Genomic DNA, 21324 nt, shown 5'->3' with positions numbered 1-21324 from the left:
GAACAAAATTTGTATGATCACTCGCCAAAATAAACGATCAAACTAAATGCATGTCCTATTCAAGTGACAGAAAAAATTTACTCAATTTCATACGAATTCCTACACAAAGCAAAAAAAAAAAAATAACGACTCTTTTGCAGAGGTTTCTGTTGCGTTCTGATAGACGTGAATAACTGCTAAAAGACAACTTGCAAGAAAACCGTTATTTTATCATATCGCTTTTGAGTTCTTCGCAAAAATACAATGACCGTACAGGCTGTCCTATTCCTGTATATGCCTACCAATAGCGGTATGCTTGTAATGGTTTTAGTAAGTGGAAATGATATTTGGAAGGTTTTGTCTGTGCATTGATGAATTGGGATACAGAAAAAGAATTTTCTATGTAAATTTCGTCACAGCCGAAATTAGCTTGTTTGATTTTTTCTAGAAATTTAAGATCGCTAATTCCGAATTCGGATGTTTTTTTTATCATATTCGAAATCAGCCACCTCAAATAACTCTAATAAAAGAATATTCACACATTGAGTAAGTTCTCTGTATTGTGTAGTGACTAGTTTCTGCCGTTAGTTTTTTTTTTTTTTTTTTGTTAATTAAGGAGTTAGTTTAAATTTTAATAAGTGCGCCGATAAAAATAATCACCCGAGCTAAGAAGTTTGATAGTTACAAGTGCAACTCTAGCAAAGTGGCATCATGCGCGATCGCAGGCTTTGGTCACCCTCTTTTCTAACGAACTTTCGCCCTTGCTTGAGGTCTTAACCACGTCGCTCCTTCAGAAAAAAACTAAAAAAAATATGTATAACCTGAATTTTTCTCGGCGATCATGCCGAATCATTGACTTAATACTAATCTGGAGCATCTAGGACAACAAGTGTTGTGGAGTTTTGTGAATCTTATTGTCGTAAGTTTTTTTTTTTTTTTTTGTGTTGATATTTATATCTTTGGAAGCTTCTAATAAGTTCTTTTGAAAACTTAGGCATAATTAATTTGTATTTTGGAAACATGAAAAAAGGAATGGAAAGTTGAATTCCGTAAATTTGCAAGGGACAATTTTGAGACACTGTGCGCTCAGAAGCTGCACACCGTGAAGGGCTAGAGACACAAGTAGTTTGGAAGGGCCGCCCCAATCAGATACGGGCAGAGAAAGTTTTATCATTGTTTATTGATAGTCGCCTGTATTGCATTTAACCTAACATTTATATCCCTAAGCATCACGGCCTTTATGATACCCGTCCGCTCCCTGTTCCAATTCAGCATAATGCCATTCGGATTATGCAACGCGTCGCAAACCATGCCTCGACTGATTGACGATCTAATCCGAGCAGATCTGAAATACTGTGTGTTCGGATACCTAGACGAACTCTGCGTGGTGTCAGAACATTTGGAGTTTCTAATTCGTATGTCCCAGCAATTTAGAATGGTAAGTCTAACTTTAAATATAGAAAAAACCAAGATTTGTGTTACAGAAGTGTCACACCTGTGCTATATTATAAGAAGAGGTGGAATATCAACAGAGAAGTGTCGTAGATTCATTGATAATTTTTCTGTTATCACATTTCCGATTACCCAACTGCTAACTAAGAAAAATGAATTTTTATGGACACAGGAAGCTCAAGTTGCCTTGGAAAAACTTAAGGAAAAGCTTTACTCGGCCCCGAACTTGATCTATCCAGACTTGAACAAAAATTCTTCATGCATTGTGATGCAAGCAACTACGGCATCGGCGCAATGTTGGTACAATTGGACGAGGAAGGAGATGAGAAACCTATACCGTTAATGTCGAAGAAGTTAACAACAAACAACAGCTCAATCAAATTCCGCTGCTAACTCGAACTACAACTACAGAGTCCAGCCAAGTCAATATCTGGAAATTATGGATTCCACAAAGTTTATCGAAAGAAGTTATCCAAAGAGCTCATGCAGATAAGAAATCTGCACATGGCGGAATGGCAAAAACTTTGAAGCTCATTCCTCGGATATTATTTCGCTTGGCATGGTGGTATAAGTGTGTGATTATATACGGAATTGCGAGACGTGCAAGTCAACGAAAGCACGCAACCAAATATTAAGGCCACCGATGGGTAAGCCTGCAGTAATTTTAGAGCAATGTGATTCTGCAGTATAATATATTCTTTCGATATTGGGTTCCCAAGATATTGGTTAGCGACAACTGATCACAATTCAAGGCAAGCGAATTTAATGCATGTTTAACGACATTGGGTGTAAAACATGTATATAAAACAATTTATTTAAGTCGAATGCCTTTGAGAGAGTAATAAGATCCATCATTGCAGCAATCCGCGCCTAGCTCAAAGAGGACCATCGCGAATGGGACATACCTGCTATAAGCTGTGCACTAAGGAATACGTATCAGCAGAGTATAGGATGCTCAGGAGAGCATGCTTTGTTTGGCTTTGATATGGCCTACTACACACTTCTCTAAAGGATTAATATGCTAAATGAACCGACTAACGTGTTGCGAAATTACGATCAGTAAGCATTACGCTGTAATTTACTTAAGAAGAATAAAGCAAAGGCAGCGGAGCACAATAGTTATTTAATCTGACTACCAAGTAGGTTAATTTCAAGGAAGGACAGGACGTAATTTCGGCCAAAGTAACTTTCAAAAATGTGTTAGTGCCAAATTAAACTTGTTATGGCTAAAGTCCAAAAATTTAATGGGTGGGGGACTGCATCGATAAAATAATCACGCGAGCTAAGAAGTTCGATAGTTACAAGTGCAACTCTAACGAAGTGGCATCATGCGCGAGTTACCAGATTGAGGATCCGGCGTAGATATATTTGACGGTTTGGTTGTATATATGTATATTTAATTATTTGGTTTAGGTAAATAAAAACTTGTTCAATTCGACTTCAAAAGAAGACTGTTTAATTTTTATTCGCATTAATTTCTATGTACCCACACCTTAGCTGGCTGAACGTCGGCAGAATGCCGACTAAACCAGTTAATTTACATTCTATGGAATTATGTTAGTATGTATACATCCTGTTTGTTGCTGATGTTGCTGCTTCTGGATATTGCTCAAGATTTCTTGTATTGCAGTTTATGTTGCAGTTGCTCATGGAGGCTTAATTGGGGGCATCTCGAGGGGAGCTGAGATGGTGACGGGATTATTGTCATGTTTCAGGCAGTGATTGTAGAAGTTGTCTTCTGCTATTACGTTATCGCAAATAAACAGTTCATGGATTCGTGGACATTCTTGCTTAAAGTATTGTATATTGCCAGCTAGGTTATGAGTTAAGTAATTTGGTAAAACTAACATTTTTGTTATGTTAAATGGTAATGGGATAACATGAATAAGTTTGTAAACAGATGGGTCAAAAATGGGACCTTTTATCTTAAATATAACTGTTGAGGAACCAATTGTCATTGGACTTGCATTGCTATACGCAGCAAGGCAAAGACTCATGAATGATCTTGCACATCTCACAATGCTTTTGTTTTTGTATTTTCTCTTAAGTTTTCTAGAATATACTGGCGTCAGTCTGGTATGCTCTGTCTCTGTCACTCTTTATAAACCTATATGACCTACGTAGTTGCGTAAGAATTGAAAATTTAGTAATAAGCAAGCAAACGAACGATCAAGACGTGTTCTGGCAGTGGCAGACACAGTTCAGTGAAGTTTAAGTAAAAATAAAGTTAAGTTCTTATGAGAAATTAAACACAGTGGTTTATTGTTCATCATAATTTGGTCCTTCGAGCCGGATCGTTGGGCATTGTTTGTTTGTTACTCATTGCTTAATAATTTGTTGCAACGTGGTTGCAATTAATTGTTAACCTCAAAGTTAGTAGTCGATAGTTCTGGCCTACTATCGAATAGACAATCGCGTGCTTATTGGAAAAAGCGCGGACAAACGGTGGCGCCACTCGCCTATCGGTATCTGTTATCGATATAATCGACGAGATCGTGAGGGAACACATCTCTGGAAAAAGACGCGTCTTGAAATTTTTGGTCCACACAAGCAGTGGAGATTTCTTGGTATTTCATCATGGAGGAAATGAAAACATTCATAAAGGCCAGAGGAAGATTGAAGACAACCATTACCCGCATATATGGATATGCAGAGAATCCTGCACAGGATGCCGACGTCTTCGCAATTGACACCAAATTGGAAACTTTGTCCAATGCGTGGAACGAGTTCGTGAAGTCTGGCGACGAATTGGCCAAATACGACAAACTAGAGGGTTATGTGGACCCTACCGAAGACTTCGGGATATACGAGGAGAAATATGAAATAGCAAATGCCCGCCTTAAGGCTTTACGAGCTGCCTTGGCTCCGTCTGGCAAGTTGGAAGAAATCGGCGCGGCTGGTAACGATGGTTCGCTCTTCCAAGGAATTCTGCAACAAATGCAGAATCAACAGCAACAACTACAACTCCAGATGCAGAGTCAAATGGAACACCAGCGACGGCAAATGGAGCAGCAGCAACTATTGGTTGAGAGATTGCTCTCGCCACAGCAATCTTCGTCTTCGTCAGGCTCACAGTCGGTTGCAACAGCGGCACCAAGAGATTGTGAGTTACCGAAAATCAACATCAAGCCCTTCGGTGGAGATTACAAGGAATGGCATGCCTTTAAAGACCTGTTTGAGAGTACCATTCACGGAAAGACAACTTTAACGAATATCCAAAAGTTTCATCACCTTAAGTCATGTGTCATAGGAGAAGCAGCGATACTCATCCAGCATCTGCCCGTAGTGGATGCAAATTACGTCACTGCATGGAAATCATTGAGTGATCGATATGAAAAGCCCCGTTACTTGGTGAATTTACTGATGGACACATTCACCGCATTGCCAAAAGCTGTTGGGCAAAACTCATCATCGCTACGCGCTCTGACTTGCGGAGCCAGTGATGTTATTCGGGCTTTAGACGCTTCTGGACAAACGGGCCGTGACTGTTGGCTCATATACTTGCTCATCAACAAGGTTGATGAGGCTACCCGACGTGAATGGATCGACAAAAGCCAAGATATCGAAAATCCTGCCATTGAAGAGTTGCTCAAGTTTTTGGACTCACGATGCGATCGCCTTGAGCTCAGTCAAGTTATCGATCATGTAGCGAGCAAACCGAGGGATGAAAAGGGAAAAAGGCAAGCACGCACCATGCTTGCCATTACAGGTAATTGTATGAAATGTCATAGTACTGAGCACATACTGTCGTCTTGTCCTCAATTCCAGAGCTTGACTGTCAAGCAACGTTACACCTTTGCGAAGGAGAAACATATGTGTTTTAATTGTTTGAGAACTGGACATGGAGTAAGCGCTTGTGGCTCGAAGTCTTCTTGCAAGTATTGCAAGCGCCGCCATCATTCTATGCTGCATGAAGGCCATTCTACACAGCAAAATAGCTCAGAGCAGCACCAAGGCAACTCAGGCCAGGTTTCTGAGGAGTCACCAGCGGCATCAGCGATAGCAATGATGAATGTTACCAGACCCAGTAAGCCAAATGGCCAACGAAGAAGCACTCTACCTACTGCATTGGTACACGTCCGAAATTCTCAAGGAGCCTTGCTGACGTGCCGTATTTTATTGGATAGCGCCTCAGACTTGTCATTCATTTCGGAACGGTGCGTACAGACGTTGGGGCTTGCACGTTCGCCATTTCGAGTTGCCACATCGGGCATCTCAGACGTCAAGGCGGGAATAACCAGAGGTTTCTGCTCTCTCCAGATGATGTCTCGTGTGTCGAGTCATTGCATCGATATTAAAGCTCACATTTTAGGAAAGATCACCTCACCATTGGCACGTGAAAACATTGATGCTTCAGTACTGTCGGTATTTAAGGGATACCAAATGGCTGACCCTGACTTCAGAACTAACGCCTCAATCGACATTTTGCTGGGCAATGATTGCATTTGGTTAGTTCTCACCGGAGAGAAGTTATGCGATGGTCAAGGGCACCCTATTGCAGTTAACACCATATTTGGATGGGTAATCACATCGGTATACACTTCAAGATTGCAAACATCATCTACGTCATTGCTGACTACGGTTAATATAGATGGACTACTGCAAAGATTTTGGGAACTAGAGGAAGTTCCATCAGACACAACTGTAAACAAAGAGGATGAAAAGGTCGAAACGCACTTCCGGCGTACCCACAACCGCAACTCGAATGGAAGATACATAGTCGATTTGCCCTTCAAGGAACAAAACCCACAATTTGCGGATACATTTCAAGGAGCGAGATCGCGCTTTCTCGCAGTCGAGCGTCGTCTAATGAAGGACTCCAGCTTGAAGTTAAAATATACTCAGTTTATGAGAGAGTATATCCAGCTGGGTCACATGAAGGAAGTAGCTGCAGACGAAGACACAAACGTATGTAAGAAGTCATTCTATTTGCCACACCATCCAGTCATAGGCGCCAAGCTGCGGGTGGTGTTCGATGAATCATTTCAAGATCGGGATGGACGATCTCTTAACGACGCACTTCACATTGGCCCATGTATACAACGCAACCTCTTCAACGTTTGTCTGCGTTTTCGAATGCACAGATTCGTATTTTCTGCGGACATCGTCAAAATGTTCAGACAGATTTTAGTGGCCCCTGAACATCAGAATTTTCAACGAATCCTTTGGAGAGAAGACCCTGAGGAACCATTGAAGCATTACAAGTTGACCACAGTCACCTATGGCACGGCATGTGCACCGTTTCTGGCAGTTAGAGTGCTGGAACAACTGGCAACTGATCACGAATACGAGTTTCCAAGGGCGGCTAGGATACTTTTGGATGATTTCTACGTCGATGACGTACTGACAGGAGCCATGAACGAACAAGAACTGCTCGACATTAAGGAAGAGCTGATACTCCTTATGTCACGGGCACAATTGGAGCTAAGCAAATGGGTCTCGAATAGTAAACAAATTGCCAGCAACGAGGGAAATGAAATCAATTTCTCAAAGATGGCAGCAAAGGTGCTTGGGCTGCATTGGCGTCCTGGAGAAGACGTCCTAACATATAAGGTTTCATTATCGGAACATATGACTTGTACGAAGCGACAAGTGCTATCTGACACGGCACGCATCTTTGACCCACTCGGCATTTTGGCGCCAGTGGTGATCAATTTTAAAATTCTGCTCCATGAATTATGGCTGCTTAATCTGGATTGGGACTCGGAACTGCCAATGAAGCAAGCGCACTTATGGCAAACATTCAGAAAGGACATTTTCACGTTAAGGAACTTGAAGATACCACGATTTGTATCGAACTCCATGGATTTTCAGATGCTTCGTTAAAGGCTTACTTTGCTGTCATTTACAACCGTGTGACACACCTAGATGGAAGCATCGGAGTGGCACTCATTGCAGCTAAAACAAGAGTTTCACCATTAAAGCAGAAGTCGTTGCCACGGTTGGAACTTTGCGGAGCTCTACTATTAGCTCGTTTATTCCAAGCAGTAAGGTCTGGTCTGCGCCAGAAGGATGTTAAGATACACGCATGGACCGATTCTACAATCGTTTTGTCATGGCTTTCGCATCAACCCTGTAAACTTAAAACATTTGTTGCAAACCGAACGGCAGAAATACTAGAGACCATACCACGTAGTGCTTGGAGACATGTCAGCACTAAAGAGAATCCTGCGGATTGTGCATCACGAGGCATGCTAGCGAGTGACTTAATTAACTTTGATCTTTGGTGGAAGGGACCATCTTGGCTGCACGACTGTATACTATACTCAGAGACAATGAACAGACCACCAACTTGCTGCTCAATTCTCAAGCCAGCAGCAGAACTTGAGTTCAAAACCAAAATCTTGACAACCATTTCCAAGGATATTGAGGATTCCCCATTTGAGGTACTACTCGGAAGGACATCATCTTGGATCAGACTGGTTCGAGTGGTCGGATATGTATTCCGCTTCGTTCATCAAATCAAATCAAGCAAGTCTAAATATTCAGGACCTCTAAAGTTCGATGAAGTTACCAGAGCAAGGAAGTTTTGCCTACGACAGGCACAAAATCAATTCAATGACGATAGACAACTGCTTTTGAGGAAGCAATCGGTGGAGCGACGATCAATTTTAAGCAAACTATCTCCCTTCGTTGACGAAGATGGAATTTTACGTGTGGGTGGACGTTTGGAAAGGTCGCAATTGCCTGCAGATGCCAAGCATCCAGTAGTTTTGCCGAAACAACATCGCCTTGTGGAATTGCTGCTGAAACATGAGCACAAGGTCAATCTTCATCCAGGAGTTTCAGCAATGTTTGTAATAATTCGCCAGAAATATTGGATCATTGGCGCACGAAACCTTATTCGACGTATCACACATGAGTGTTTAAACTGTTTTAGACAGCGCCATCACACAGCAAATCAGTTAATGGCCAATTTACCGGCTGTTCGAGTGCGACAAGCCTTTCCATTTGAGCATACTGGATGCGATTATGCTGGACCTATCTTGTTGAAGGTTCACAAGGGACGAAACCCCAGGAAGGAAAAGGGCTACATTTGCCTGTTTGTATGTATGGTTACTTCAGCTCTTCATCGGGAGCTGGCCACTGATCTCAGCACCGACACATTCTTGGCGGCATTAAAACGTTTTATGGCTCGTCGTTGGAAGTGCTCCCAAATGTATAGCGATAACGGGCGCAACTTTGTTGGTGCAAAACGTGCACTAGACGAAATGGTACAGCTTCTCGCTTCACGCGAGCACAATGATGTCGTTTCAAAAGCCCTTGCGGATCAAGGCATCAAATGGAATTTTATTCCTCCATATTCACCACACTGGGGTGGTAAGTGGGAGTCGGCAGTACGCTCGGTTAAGCTGCATTTGCGACGTGTAATAGGAACCAACGTCCTCACCTTTGAGCAGATGCACACACTGCTCTCGCAAATAGAATCTGTCGTTAATTCGCGACCATTGTGCACAGCATCGGATACTGAAATTGCCTACCTGTCACCGGCACATTTCTTAATTGGCAGAACATATACAGCAGTTCCTGAAGACGGCTATTTGCAGATTCCGACCAATCGATTGAGCTACTGGCAGCATGTTCAAGCAATGCTTCAAGGATTTTGGAAGCGTTGGCATCAAGAATACTTGACATCGCTACAACAGCGCCCGAAAAGGACCACCAAGTTACCAAACATTGCGATCGGTAAACTTGTACTCATCACGGACTCTAACGCGCCTCCATCGGCATGGCTCTTAGGACGGGTAACTCAGGTGTTCACAGGAGATGATGGCCTCGTCAGAGCGGTTCAGGTTCTCACCAAATCAGGAGAAGTCACTCGCCTTATCACAAAGATTGCAGCCCTACCGGGTTCAGAAACGGAGTTTCAGGGGGAGGCGGTATGTTGAGGAACCAATTGTCATTGGACTTGCATTGCTATACGCAGCAAGGCAAAGACTCATGAATGATCTTGCACATCTCACAATGCTTTTGTTTTTGTATTTTGTCTTAAGTTTTCTAGAATATACTGGCGTCAGTCTGGTATGCTCTGTCTCTGTCACTCTTTATAAACCTATATGACCTACGTAGTTGCGTAAGAATTGAAAATTTAGTAATAAGCAAGCAAACGAACGATCAAGACGTGTTCTGGCAGTGGTAGACACAGTTCAGTGAAGTTTAAGTAAAAATAAAGTTAAGTTCTTATGAGATATTAAACACAGTGGTTTATTGTTCATCAATAACAATGATTTCATTAATATAGGTTTCTAAATCTAATAACCTGTATAGATATTTGTCTGATTTTATTTATTTTCATATTATTAACAATTCTATTTTGTCTAATATGAATTTTGGCTTAACATTAATTTTTGTAATATTGCTCTCTGCAATATTATCTATATGGTTATACATTAAATCAAGATTTACGTTAATTCTGGCGATAGGATAGGTAATTCTTTCTCTGGTTGTGGCGTTATTTTTGATTTTGTCTTTGCCACGTTGTGTATCGTAGAGTATGGGATTTCGGTTGTGGTTTTACTTTTCTTTTCGCCCAGTTGGCTTTTTATGAATTCTACCTCGGCGTTTAATCTCACCGAGGTATTCCAACTTATTGTATTTGGGCTGTTTAATGGCCTCAAAATTTCAGCCTTTCTGGATTTTAACGTCTTTACCACACCGGATTTTTTTCCCATAACTCTACTTACTTTTGTATATATGTTTTTTTGTTTTTCTTCATTCATCCTCATGATGCTGCCCAACGTTGGTGTAGTGGGCGGATTGCCTACCACACGTAAATGATATTCTGCTCAGCACCTCCAAACGTTGTTGCCTTTTATATTCTAGGTCCGCTTTGCCTTCCGGTCACTTTTTATAAGTTAGTGGGTCCTGTCACGGTCACCATGTAATATGCTCGATGTAGAATCCTTTTTGGAATTTAATAAATTAAAACACAAGCAGGTCTTGTCGTTTTGAGTATGGTTTATTCAATGATTCTTAATTCTATTACAATTGTTCTTTATAGCTAAAACCGCGTAGCTGCGCTGCTGGCAATGCAGGCAGAGGAACGGTATGCTTATGTATAAACATATTTATGTATAAATGTATGAATGTATAAATGTATAAATGTATAATGTTTACATAAGAGTATGTATGTATATATGTCGCCGCAGCGAGAGAGTGAGGATGTATCATATTGCATATTGGGCCTGAGTGGCCGCGCGTGTTAATTTTTCCGACGCAGCAATTGTCCAGCACCATGCACTCATGGGTGGTTATGTTGCTTAACAGGCAAATGTACTTGAATGTTGCGCACATAAATATTGTTACTAATTGATACAATATATTTGTATACATTGTAATGTTGTTATTCTAGAACATGATACAATACAATAAATCAAGATTGACGTTAATTCTGGCGATATACTGCAGTCAATGAATGTCATTATGTTCTTGTGTTAAAGATTTAAAATTTTGTTTCGATTGCCTTAACTATTTCTTGAGAATTTTTTTTTGTATAGGGGGAAAGCATTGAAAGCCCAAAAGTGTGGGACTTGGTATCGACCTTGGTTAGGGGTCACCTCGCCGCACTAAAACTGAACTAAATTCTGGTTGCGCTGACGTTCAGCGCGACGCAGGGACTGTATGATCACCGCAGCTAGGTGGCTAACTGCGAGCCAACTGTTTTGCGAGTCAAGTAAGATATCCATTAAGTCATGGACTATGAATGGCCTCCCAATGCCTTGGATTAGCTTTTCCCGTTCAGCAGTGAATCGGCCCCGTACAGTATGTGCAGTAGGGGTCAGATTCGTGCTTAAATCTATGCAAATATGATTTAAAACACCAGTGTCCCGTTAGGAGTTGCGTCAAATAAAAATCTGTTTGGCCGTGAGGCCGGCTCACCCATTTCCGCACATTAGGTATAAGGCGGTTTGTCCAGCGTCCGTGGGAAGAATGGCGCCAGCGGTCCTGTCATGTGCGAATGGACACCTCTTTTTTGAGCTGCTCTACTGTTGCTTCTGGCCTCTAAAGCAACAATATCAAGTGGCAGCATACCTGATATGACTAAGGCAGCATCTTCGGATACAGTTCGAAACGCACAAATGACTCATAACGCACAGGCTCTGTATTGCGATCTGCAGGCGCGGCTGTGTGACTGGATCGCCATCGCTGGAGCCCATATTTTTGCTATAGGAGTACGGATCGTACCACCGTGGTGATGAGCCATCTGCTTTTCTGTCGGGGGCCACCGTGATTGGACATTATCCTTGCTAAGGCTGATGTTGCTTGCTGCTTTGTCGGCTACATGTTGCAGATAGTGCTTATATGTTGGCCTATGGTCGACCATCACCCCGAGATATCTTATTGCCGGCTTAGAGCGGATGACGCATCCTGCAACATGGATGATTGCAGTCCACACGTTTCCTGCTGCTGATTAATACGGCCTCTGTCTTGTGTGCAGCCAGAGACAGAATTCCTTTGCATCCAGGATACAATTGATTGCACGGCTTCGTTGGTCCTGTCCTCTGCCTCTCCCAGGACCTTTGCCACTGTGATCACTGCTATGTCGTCTGCGAATCCAATGATCTACGTCCTTCGTTACATGTCCAGGTGAAGCACTGCGTCATACATGACGTTCCACAGGGTTGGGCCAAGAACCGAATCTTGTGGGACTCCGCCTGTTATTTTATATTCCTGTTGCCCTCTGTCCGTTCTTGAGAATGTGTCTTGTTTAATTTGTGCCAAATTTAATTCAGTCTTTTAAATTTTTTTGAAAATTGTTTAGATTTATTATGAATCAGATTTTTATGTGACTTAATAATTTTGCCATTACCCATTTTAATCTGAAGGAGTTTATCATTTTCGGTCAATTGTTGTACCTTCAGCATTTCTGGCTTAATTTGGGGGTACCTGTGAAGTATTTGACTTATTATTTTGTGTTCTTTTTTTTGATTTTGGACTTATGTAATTTTTGATTTTTGTGTGTAATTAGTGTAATCCCTTTATCTTGCAGAACTCGATGCTTAGAGAAACGCGATGACAACTTATTACTCCTATTTTCTTTCCTGAATACTATTTCATCTGGTTCTAATGTTTTGGGGTTATTTCTGTTTTCGTTTGCTTTTTATATCCTAATCTTTTTGGTATTTTGTAACTCTTGTCTGAGTTCTGGATAGATTATGCTTTGGAAGCTATTTAGTTTTTGTAAGTAATCGTGTTCATTATTGAATGTGATTGTCCTGTCAATAGTGGTCTTCCATTGTATATCCCATTGCGAATTTATTGAATTTGTCTATAATTGTCAGGATTGTGTTGTTGTTTATTGAGTAAAGGTCAATATGCAGAATTTGCATCGGTACTGTGGGAGTTTCTGTTTCTTGAAAAAATAACTTTTCTTAACACATTTCAAGGTTTAACAGACATCGCATCGGGTGTGTAGAACATTCTTTTTAGATGAGCTACTGTCTCGTTATTTATGTAATCTATGTAGTGTTGATTTAACGATCGATACTATATTTATTTGTTTTTTAATATTTGAATTGTTTGATGACAATCGAGTTCGATATATTGTTAAGATTTAAATATACTTATAAAATAACACTGGACTACTTATGGACCTTGACGTGCGACTCAGTTGACAGTCTCTTTGCGAATAATCTACGGCATCTTTAACAGCTTTCTCTCAACTTATATAATGACCCTATGCCCTGCTCTCTCTACTACTACTAGAATGTTCGGCCACTATGCGCTTGTCTCTTCTCTTCTATCACTTTGGATTGCTCTCTCTCAATGCCATTTCCCACATCTATTTCTTAATTTTTTGCTCAACATGGTTTGCATCTTTAATATCATCCAACATTATTATACATCGGATGATTTTATAGAGCTTTGTGGGAAGAAAGTATTCAGTGAGGCTTGGATTTATTATGTCCAAAATATCGTTATTAGTATAAATTGCGTACGTTCTTCCTGGTTTCAGAATTTTGTGTAAAAAGTCGTGTAGTTTCCTTATTATCGAAATATGTTTTTGTATTTATTCTTCTAATTTTGTTTTTTAATGTGGTTTTTGTTATGAGTTTTAACTCGTTGCCGGTTTGAAATATTAACTGAAGATTGTAGTCATTTATTGGTTTGTTTACTGTTACTATTGTATTAACTGGATCTACTGTTTGGCTGTTGACATTTACTAATCATTCTGAAGTTTCCAACGGACTAGTTTGGAATTTGGTTCTTTGAAATTCATTAGCCATGTTAGGGGTCTATGGTCGGTGACTATTTTGAATCTTTGACTAAAGGGGTTGGGGCGGAAATATTTAGTTGCCCAGATTATGGCAAGCATTTCTCTCTCAACTGTTGAATAGTTAAGTTCTGTATCTGTCTGAATGGACAGCTCCAATGGCGACGTTACTAGCGTCGGTGGTCAAAATAAATGGTTTAGAGAAATCTGGATATTGTAAAATTGGGTCATTACAAAGGAGAGTTTTGCATGTTTCAAATGCAGAAATGAACTTTGAGCTGATGTTAACGTTCTTTTTGCCTTTCAGCTGTTGTGTAAGTGGTTTGGTAATGGTAGCAAAATCTCTAATAAAGTTTAGCCCAAAAGACCAAGAAAGGATTTTATTTGCTTCCTAGTTCTAGGTAAGGGGAATTGTTTAATGGATTTGATCTTATTGGGGCAAACCCCAATAATTAAACCAAAGTTTAATTACATTTTCTGTTACTATATGGCCTAGGTATTATATTTCTTTTCTAAGAAAGTCTGATTTATTTGCTTGCAATTTAAGATTTGCCTTGACAATTTTTGAGAATACTGCCCCAAGGTCCCTAATGTGTTCTTGTAGTGAAGGGGAAAACACAATAATGTCGTCTAAATAAATGAGACAACATTTACCATTTAAATCGGAACATTGTCCATTATTCTTTGGAAAGTTGCTGGGGCATTGGTTAGTCCAAATGGCATTCTGACAAATTCAAAGTGACTTTCCGTTGTGTCTAATACCTCGTTTATGTTTGGCATGGGATATTTATCTTTGACAGTTTTTTCATTTAATTTTCTGTTATGTATCGTTTAAAATCTAAAATAAGCATTTCCCAACATTGTTAAACCTTGTATTCCTTAGATATGGTAACATTGTTATTAAAAATCAATAAACGGTCAGTCTAGCATAAGCTCTCAACAAGAACACGCGTTCTCCTCTACTGCGGACACAACATTAATGGCGACGAGGCAAAAAAGAAATTAAAATTAAAAATTGTGTAAAATCTAGTTGGTCAGTCATTGATTCTCATCAAGATGCCAATAGATAGCGGGGAAATTCAAGAATTGCTTTCCCAGCAACAGCAATTCACAACGAACATTCTAGAACAAAAACGCCAATGTATGAGAGAAATTCCTGAGAATAATTCTTCATCTAGTGCTAGTAATTCAAGCCACGCGGGTGAAATAACTATGTGTCCTCCATTTCACAAATTTGACAAAGACAATCAAAATAGGAAGTCTTATCTAGAACAGTTATCGCAACATTTTAATGCTTATTCGGTCAGTGCAGACGAAAAACAAAAAGCATATTTTCTTTCTTTGTGTGGCGTCAGTTTGTTTGAACTTCTTAAAAATCTCTTCGGGAAAAACAACTTAAACACTCATACATATAAAGAGCTCAAACTTACTGTACATTTCACTACTAAGCGTCATGTTGTAGCAGCACGTTACGAATTTTTAAAGAAAGAGATGGCACATGGTCAAACACACAAAGAGTGTGTAGCCGATTTCCGCGGGATCGTTCGTGAATGTCAATTTGTGTGTTCTGCACAAGGTTGTTTGTCCAACTACGTAGTTGAAATGATACGGGATCAGATCATCGTTCATACCCTAGTACGGGCAGCTGCTCTTCAAAAGCACCAGCCGACTCTTGAAGATGTGCTCATGGTTGCGGAGACCTATGAGACAACGACAAAAACCGTTGCAACCCTTAAAGACAAGAAAGAGAGTCAAGTTCCACTAAACGCGATCCATACATTCAAAAAGTATCAGAATTAATGGAACAAAGAGAAACAGAGCAAAAATTCGTGGAAGTCGTGTTCTGGGTGTGGAACGTCTTACAATAGAGAGAGATGCAAGTATCGTGACGCCGTATGTTAAAAATGTGGTAGAAAAGGCCATATATCTGTCGAGTGTATGTCAAAGCAGACACAAAAAAGGGAAGAAGCAAATTTAATAGAAGAAGTGAACACTATAACAGGTCAAGTCAAAAACGAAAATCGTAAAAACCTAATTGATGTCAAAATATTGAATTGAAATCAGTGGTTCATGGGTACCATAAAAGATTTCAAAGCCAGCGTATTTTTAAAATCTACGGCAACACCCAAATTTTGCAAAAGCCGTCAAATTCCATTTGCTCAATTGGAACATTTTAAAGCCGAAGCAAATCGTCTTACGGAAGCCAATATCTGGAAACCGATCAAATTTAGCAACTGGGCATCCCCCATTGTGTTAGCACCTAAGCCAGGTGGAGCCATTCGGATTTGTGGTGACTTTAAGCAATCAGTTAACGCACAAATCGTCATAGAGCAATATCCATTACCAACAAAAGAGTTCCTATTTCACATTATTCGTCATGGTAAGCAATTCAGCAAAATAGACCTAAATGACGCCTATCTTCAGATGGAACTAGATGAGGCAACCAAGCAGTTCATGGTCGTCAACACGCCTTTGGTACTATTTCAATATCAGCGCCTTCCGTATGGAATTGCCAGCGCACCGGCAATCTTTCAGAGATACCTTGAGCAACTTCAAAAAGGAATAGAAGGTTGTGGCAACTACACACACATCCGGATTAGAAGCTGTACGACTATTAAAACCGCCCTCAAATTTAAAGCAATTGGAAGCATTCATGGGTAAAGTAAAATTACCAACCAGTCTACGTCCAAAAGTGCTTAAACTATTACATGAGGGACATTGGGGCATTGTTCGCATGAAGCAAATTGCAAGAAAACATGTTTGGTGGCCTGCCATTGATGAAGACATAAAAAATCTAGCGCAGTCATGCAACATCTGTCAAGAGACAACAATCGTTTGCGCCACCACTGACAATACCAGAGTTGGCCTACAGTCAACCACAGCGTGGGAGCGAATCCACAATTTTCGGACTTAACGCTGGCCCAATATTCGATGCCATGTGGTTAATTCTGTTACCCGATAGAAGCCGCATGTACTCGCAGTTCCCGTTTACTGTTCAAATGACAGTCGGTAGACAACCGCGAACACAATCTCAGCTTTGTCTTCTAATTTTAAATGCAATCGAAGGATATCCTAAGACTATGGTCAGAACGATAATGAGACCGCAGCTTACATCTGAAAGCATTCAATAGAGTTTATGCATACTCGATGGAATCAAGCATATAACAACAGCACCATTTCACCCAGCCTCTAATGGATTGGCTGAGCGATTTGTACAATCTTTTAAAAGTTTCTGTCAAGAAAAATATTCAGGAAGGTTTGCCTGTACGAACAGCAGTAACGAAATATCTGGCTTCTTACAGATTCACCCCAAATGCACAAGGTAAATCTCCTGCTGAGTTAATTCACGGTTGTTCAATTCGCACCGTATTAAGTCAACTTTTCAAAAAGCCTGTCGAAACTAAGCAACAGTTGACAAAATACAGCACAAATCAAAAGGTATTCACCCTAAATTTCTCGAGGGGAGAAAAGTGGATCGAAGGCACTATCGATCGACCAATTGGACGAATGCTGTACGTCGTACGTACATCAAAGGGCTTTATCAAGCGCCATTTCAACCAAATTAAACCACGAATGTCAGACAACACGTCCGAGGACAACCCGACAAAGTATTGGTTCGTTCCTGAAATACCACAACCAGCTTCTAGTTCAACACCACAATTACAAGAAGACCAGCCAGAAACGCACCACGATCTTCCGAATACCCTTCAAGAAACTGTTCATGATTCTGGTGAAAATGCAGCAACGTCGAATGAAGCTCACAATCGAAACCAATCTTCGCGAAGACGTTCTGGTATACCTGTTCGACAAAGTACAAGAGCTCGCCAGAAAGTAAATCGGTTCAAGCCACACGATTTCCGAAAATCTAAAAATTAATTACCGTTTATAATTTAAAGGGGGAGATGTGTTATGTATCGTTTAAAATCTAAAATAAGTACATTTCCCAACATTGTTAAACCTTGTATTCCTTAGATATGGTAACATTGTTATTACAAATCAATAAACGGTCAGTCTAGCATAAGCTCTCAACAAGAACACGCGTACTCCTCTACTGCGGACACAACAGTTTAACCCTTAGAAGTGAGCATCTTTCGAGTCATCTCGGTGTACATCAAACTCCTTACGATCGTAGACACACTCTCTCCCCTTCCGACCCAAATCTGATGTTAGTCAAGTTAGTTTCAGTTAACATATTTTTTTTTTTTAACGATTTTTTTACATTGCTTTAGTTTGATTAATAATTTTGAATGGATTCCAAATGTGTGGGGTAGTAAAATGAAAATTACACAATTACATACATAATTTACATTACATAATTTCAAAAGAAAAGAAAAATAATGATGATGGTGGCTTCCGGTGAATTCTTAAAAGAAACGACGGTTGATCTTCTTCGTCAATTTTATTTTGGGGTAAGTAGCCTCACGAACCATGACTGGAATACGCGAGTTCTGATCGTCCTTGGAGTTGCTCGACTTGCCCTTCGCATGAAAGAAATCAAAATCTGTCTTCATTTTAGTATAGGTCGGCTTGATTGTGGGATCCGACAAAGTCCCCCATTCGGTGTCGTCTAGCTGCTCCTCCGACTGTGGAGCATCGTTGTGGACGCACATTGAAAAGTGCTTCTCCTTCAATGAGACTGAAGTCTGCGCCGAAATCGTGCGTTGATTTCCGGCCGATACGGCATCCTGGTTCTGGTCAAGTTCCACTACGGACATACGGTTCATCTGGAACCAGAAGCTCCTCCTTATGTTGATTTGCTTCCCTGTCTGCAACAAATAGGAAATTTGTGTCATCCCTCTCTGTCTCTCTCGCTCGCTCTCTCTTTCTCTCTTTGCACTTACCCACTGCTTATATATCTCAAAGACGATCCAGGCAAATACGAATCCGAGTACGAATATGTATCCGAATACGTACCGAGTCGTCTCACCATCACAGTGTGCTAGTCCGAACCAGCATTTCTCCAGGATATTCTCAGCTTCTTCAACAAAGGACTCCCACCGCGGTTTTGGTTGTGGCTCCACAGCGCTTCGAAAAATTGACAAGAGGTTAAGCATTTTAGAAAATATATATTTTAGTTTGTCTTTTTCTGCTGTTTCTTTGCCCCTTGCTTTAATTTAAATGAATATTTTTTTCTGGCATGCCTTTAGGTACACTTTTTGGTCATAAACCAGCCTACTTGGATGATGTTTGGTTTTTTATCGGTTTTAAAATTGTTTTTCCCTCTAGTCATCCGCCTACTTGTTTTCATTTAGGTGCCCACTTGGATTTAGAGTCGTTTGACTTTTCAAGCCTTAAGTTGTTGAGGGTCAATGTGAAACGTCTCTAGTGAATCTCCCCCACCCCCGAATTGATGCGAACGAAATGGATATAGTCGAATGGACTGCGGATTATTTGGCTTGGATAATTTGAGCTTAGTTAGTTGCATAATATTCGAATTGTTTGCTGAATAATCTCCCATATACAGAGTCCTGTTCCTCGTCCTGCTCTGGCATAATCTTAGCATTATAAATCTCATGGTAATCAGGTTTTTTTTCCTCTCTCGGATTTGGTTTGGCTCTTTCCTATCAGACCAAATAAATTACGAGGGTCAAGAGGGAAAGTAAATGGCAATAAATTAAATTTACATCAATGAGAAACAAAACGAAACGCAACAAGGAACAACCGAAAAAGGCGAATGAAAAAAGTCAAGAAATTGTTTTCATTTGTATTTGGCGGAGGCATCGACATAGCGAGTGTGTAGAGGGTTGAGGATGGTAGTGGAGGGTATTAAGCAAACAAACAAACAAACAACAATGAAACCAAGTAAACAAACAAACAAACAAACAACAAGAAAAGGCAACGGACGAGACTCAGCCATGAAGGCTGCAGATGGAACCTGAGCAGGAGCAGGAGCCGAAGCGGGCAGAAGCGTAAATGAAATTTTAATTTTTTTTATTCCTTTATTTTTCATTTTATTTTTTTCTTTTACCATTAAGATGCGGGTGGCTGGTCAGTAAAGTGGGATGGTAGTGGTGAGGGGGTTGCTTGGGGGGAAGCACAAGGGACACGGCGATTATGCACGGTAAATCATTTCGACATTTTCCCGTTCATAAGCACGTAATTTGACTTGATTTTTCCTTAGCCGTCTTTTTTTTTTTTTTTTTTGTTTTTGTTTGGGTTTCGGTTTTTTCCTTCGGTCGCCGCCGTTGGCCATTTGGTTTATTGACTGAGCCAAAGTTAGGGCCAGAGTCAAGATGTTCAGCCCACACGCCCTTGCATATAATTGCGGTTAATTAAAGCCCAAAATTTGTTTCCAAAAAATGGTCTATCCAGGTATGTATGTATGTAAATACCCTACAGCATAATCTAAGGGCTGCTTAGCTACTTCCTGTGCACGAGACTCTTGAGAACCAAAGAAAGGGGAATCGGGAATTATAACTAAAGATCTGTCCATTCGTATTAGCCAACTGTAAACGAGATTAGTATATGGTTTAAGCGAGAATTTAGGTTAAGGATCCTCAATGCTATAGTTGTCAAGGATATATGTAGATAGAATGATAGCCCCTCCAAACTGCGCCTCTGGCTGTGACCTGAGGACACTCAAATAACAGAGAGAGAGAGAGAGAGAGAGGAAGAAACGAAAATTTAAGAGAAAACCAAACAAAATGTTTTTTTTTTACACTTCCTTCCCTTACATTTCCCCGCCTGTTAATGGGGTTTTTCTTTTATTTTGTCTTCATATTTTTTTCACATTGATTATTAATGATGAGGAAAAATAAAAGTCAAATAAGGTAAGAAGCAAATACGAAACGGAACAAAAACCGAAAGCAAAAGCAAATTAATTATGGAAATTACTTGCCTGCCCCTGTTGTCTGTCTGTCCCTCTGTCCCATTTAATCGGCTTGCGGTTTGATTTATTTAAATTTTTTCAACAATTTATTTTCATTAATTTGTGAACTCGAGAGAAAGTCCCCTTTCGGACATTAAGAGAGCGGACATCTAACCCTTTTGCTTTCGCCCCCCCTCCTCCCTCACACTTTGTTTGTAATTATTGCAATCTGTTCGATTTTGGGGCACGAACGAGACGGCGGGCAATTTAAAAATGCAAATTAATTGCCACATGGCCCGATTGAGAATGGAGAGAAAATGGAGAGACAATGGAGAGAGAGAGTGGCGACTGGCGACTGTAAAATGGCCATTTAAACCAAATTGTTATGACACTTGGCATTGAGCCCAGCATAGTCTATCCCAGCCCCCATCCCCGTCAGGGATGCAGCTCTCCCTTAATCTTAACTTGAGAATTATAACTCCATTATTTTTGGAGAATATTGTCTGAGGGGAACTTCTCGTTCTCGATATTTATCAAAGTAAGAAGCGAAAAGAATGACTTTTTGTATATCCCCTGAAATATTATTGATCAACCCTCGTTAGAGGAAATTTTCAAATGGCTTCTGCTTTTTCTCTATTGCTGTGTACACAGATATTTATTTATTTTGCGCCAACATTAAAAGTCATAATTCAATTTTATTGCAAATGTTGTTGCTGTTGTTGTTGTGTTTTTTTTTGTTCAGGTGCCTTAATCATTTCTAATATCCTGCCTTTAGCCATCGTACCATCCAGCCACCAGTAGAGAACGCCTATTTCCGTAGCTCCAAGTTTCACCCTCTCCATCTCGACTTTCTCCCACTCTCCCCCACTCT

General features: G+C 40.4%; 2 protein-coding genes across 2 annotated transcripts; both read left to right on the top strand.

Moving 5' to 3' along the window:
* Positions 1-4008: 4008 nt before the first annotated feature.
* Positions 4009-7257, top strand: LOC137581147 (uncharacterized). Its single transcript, XM_068295330.1, has one exon. It carries the CDS (start codon positions 4009-4011, stop codon positions 7255-7257), a length of 3249 nt encoding a protein of 1082 aa, XP_068151431.1.
* A 449-nt stretch (positions 7258-7706) lies between these two features.
* On the top strand, positions 7707-11682 carry LOC137581137 (uncharacterized). The gene is made up of 3 exons (XM_068295321.1): positions 7707-8224; positions 8312-9311; positions 11602-11682. Exons 1-3 carry the CDS (start codon positions 7707-7709, stop codon positions 11680-11682), a joined length of 1599 nt encoding a protein of 532 aa, XP_068151422.1.
* Positions 11683-21324: the final 9642 nt, after the last annotated feature.

The sequence above is a fragment of the Drosophila tropicalis genome, unplaced genomic scaffold (genome assembly GCF_018151085.1).
Source record: "Drosophila tropicalis isolate 14030-0801.00 unplaced genomic scaffold, ASM1815108v1 contig_130, whole genome shotgun sequence".
Taxonomy (NCBI): Eukaryota; Metazoa; Arthropoda; class Insecta; order Diptera; family Drosophilidae; genus Drosophila; species Drosophila tropicalis.
Note: the sequence above shows the minus strand (reverse complement) of the source record. Positions and strands in the feature narration are given on the sequence as shown.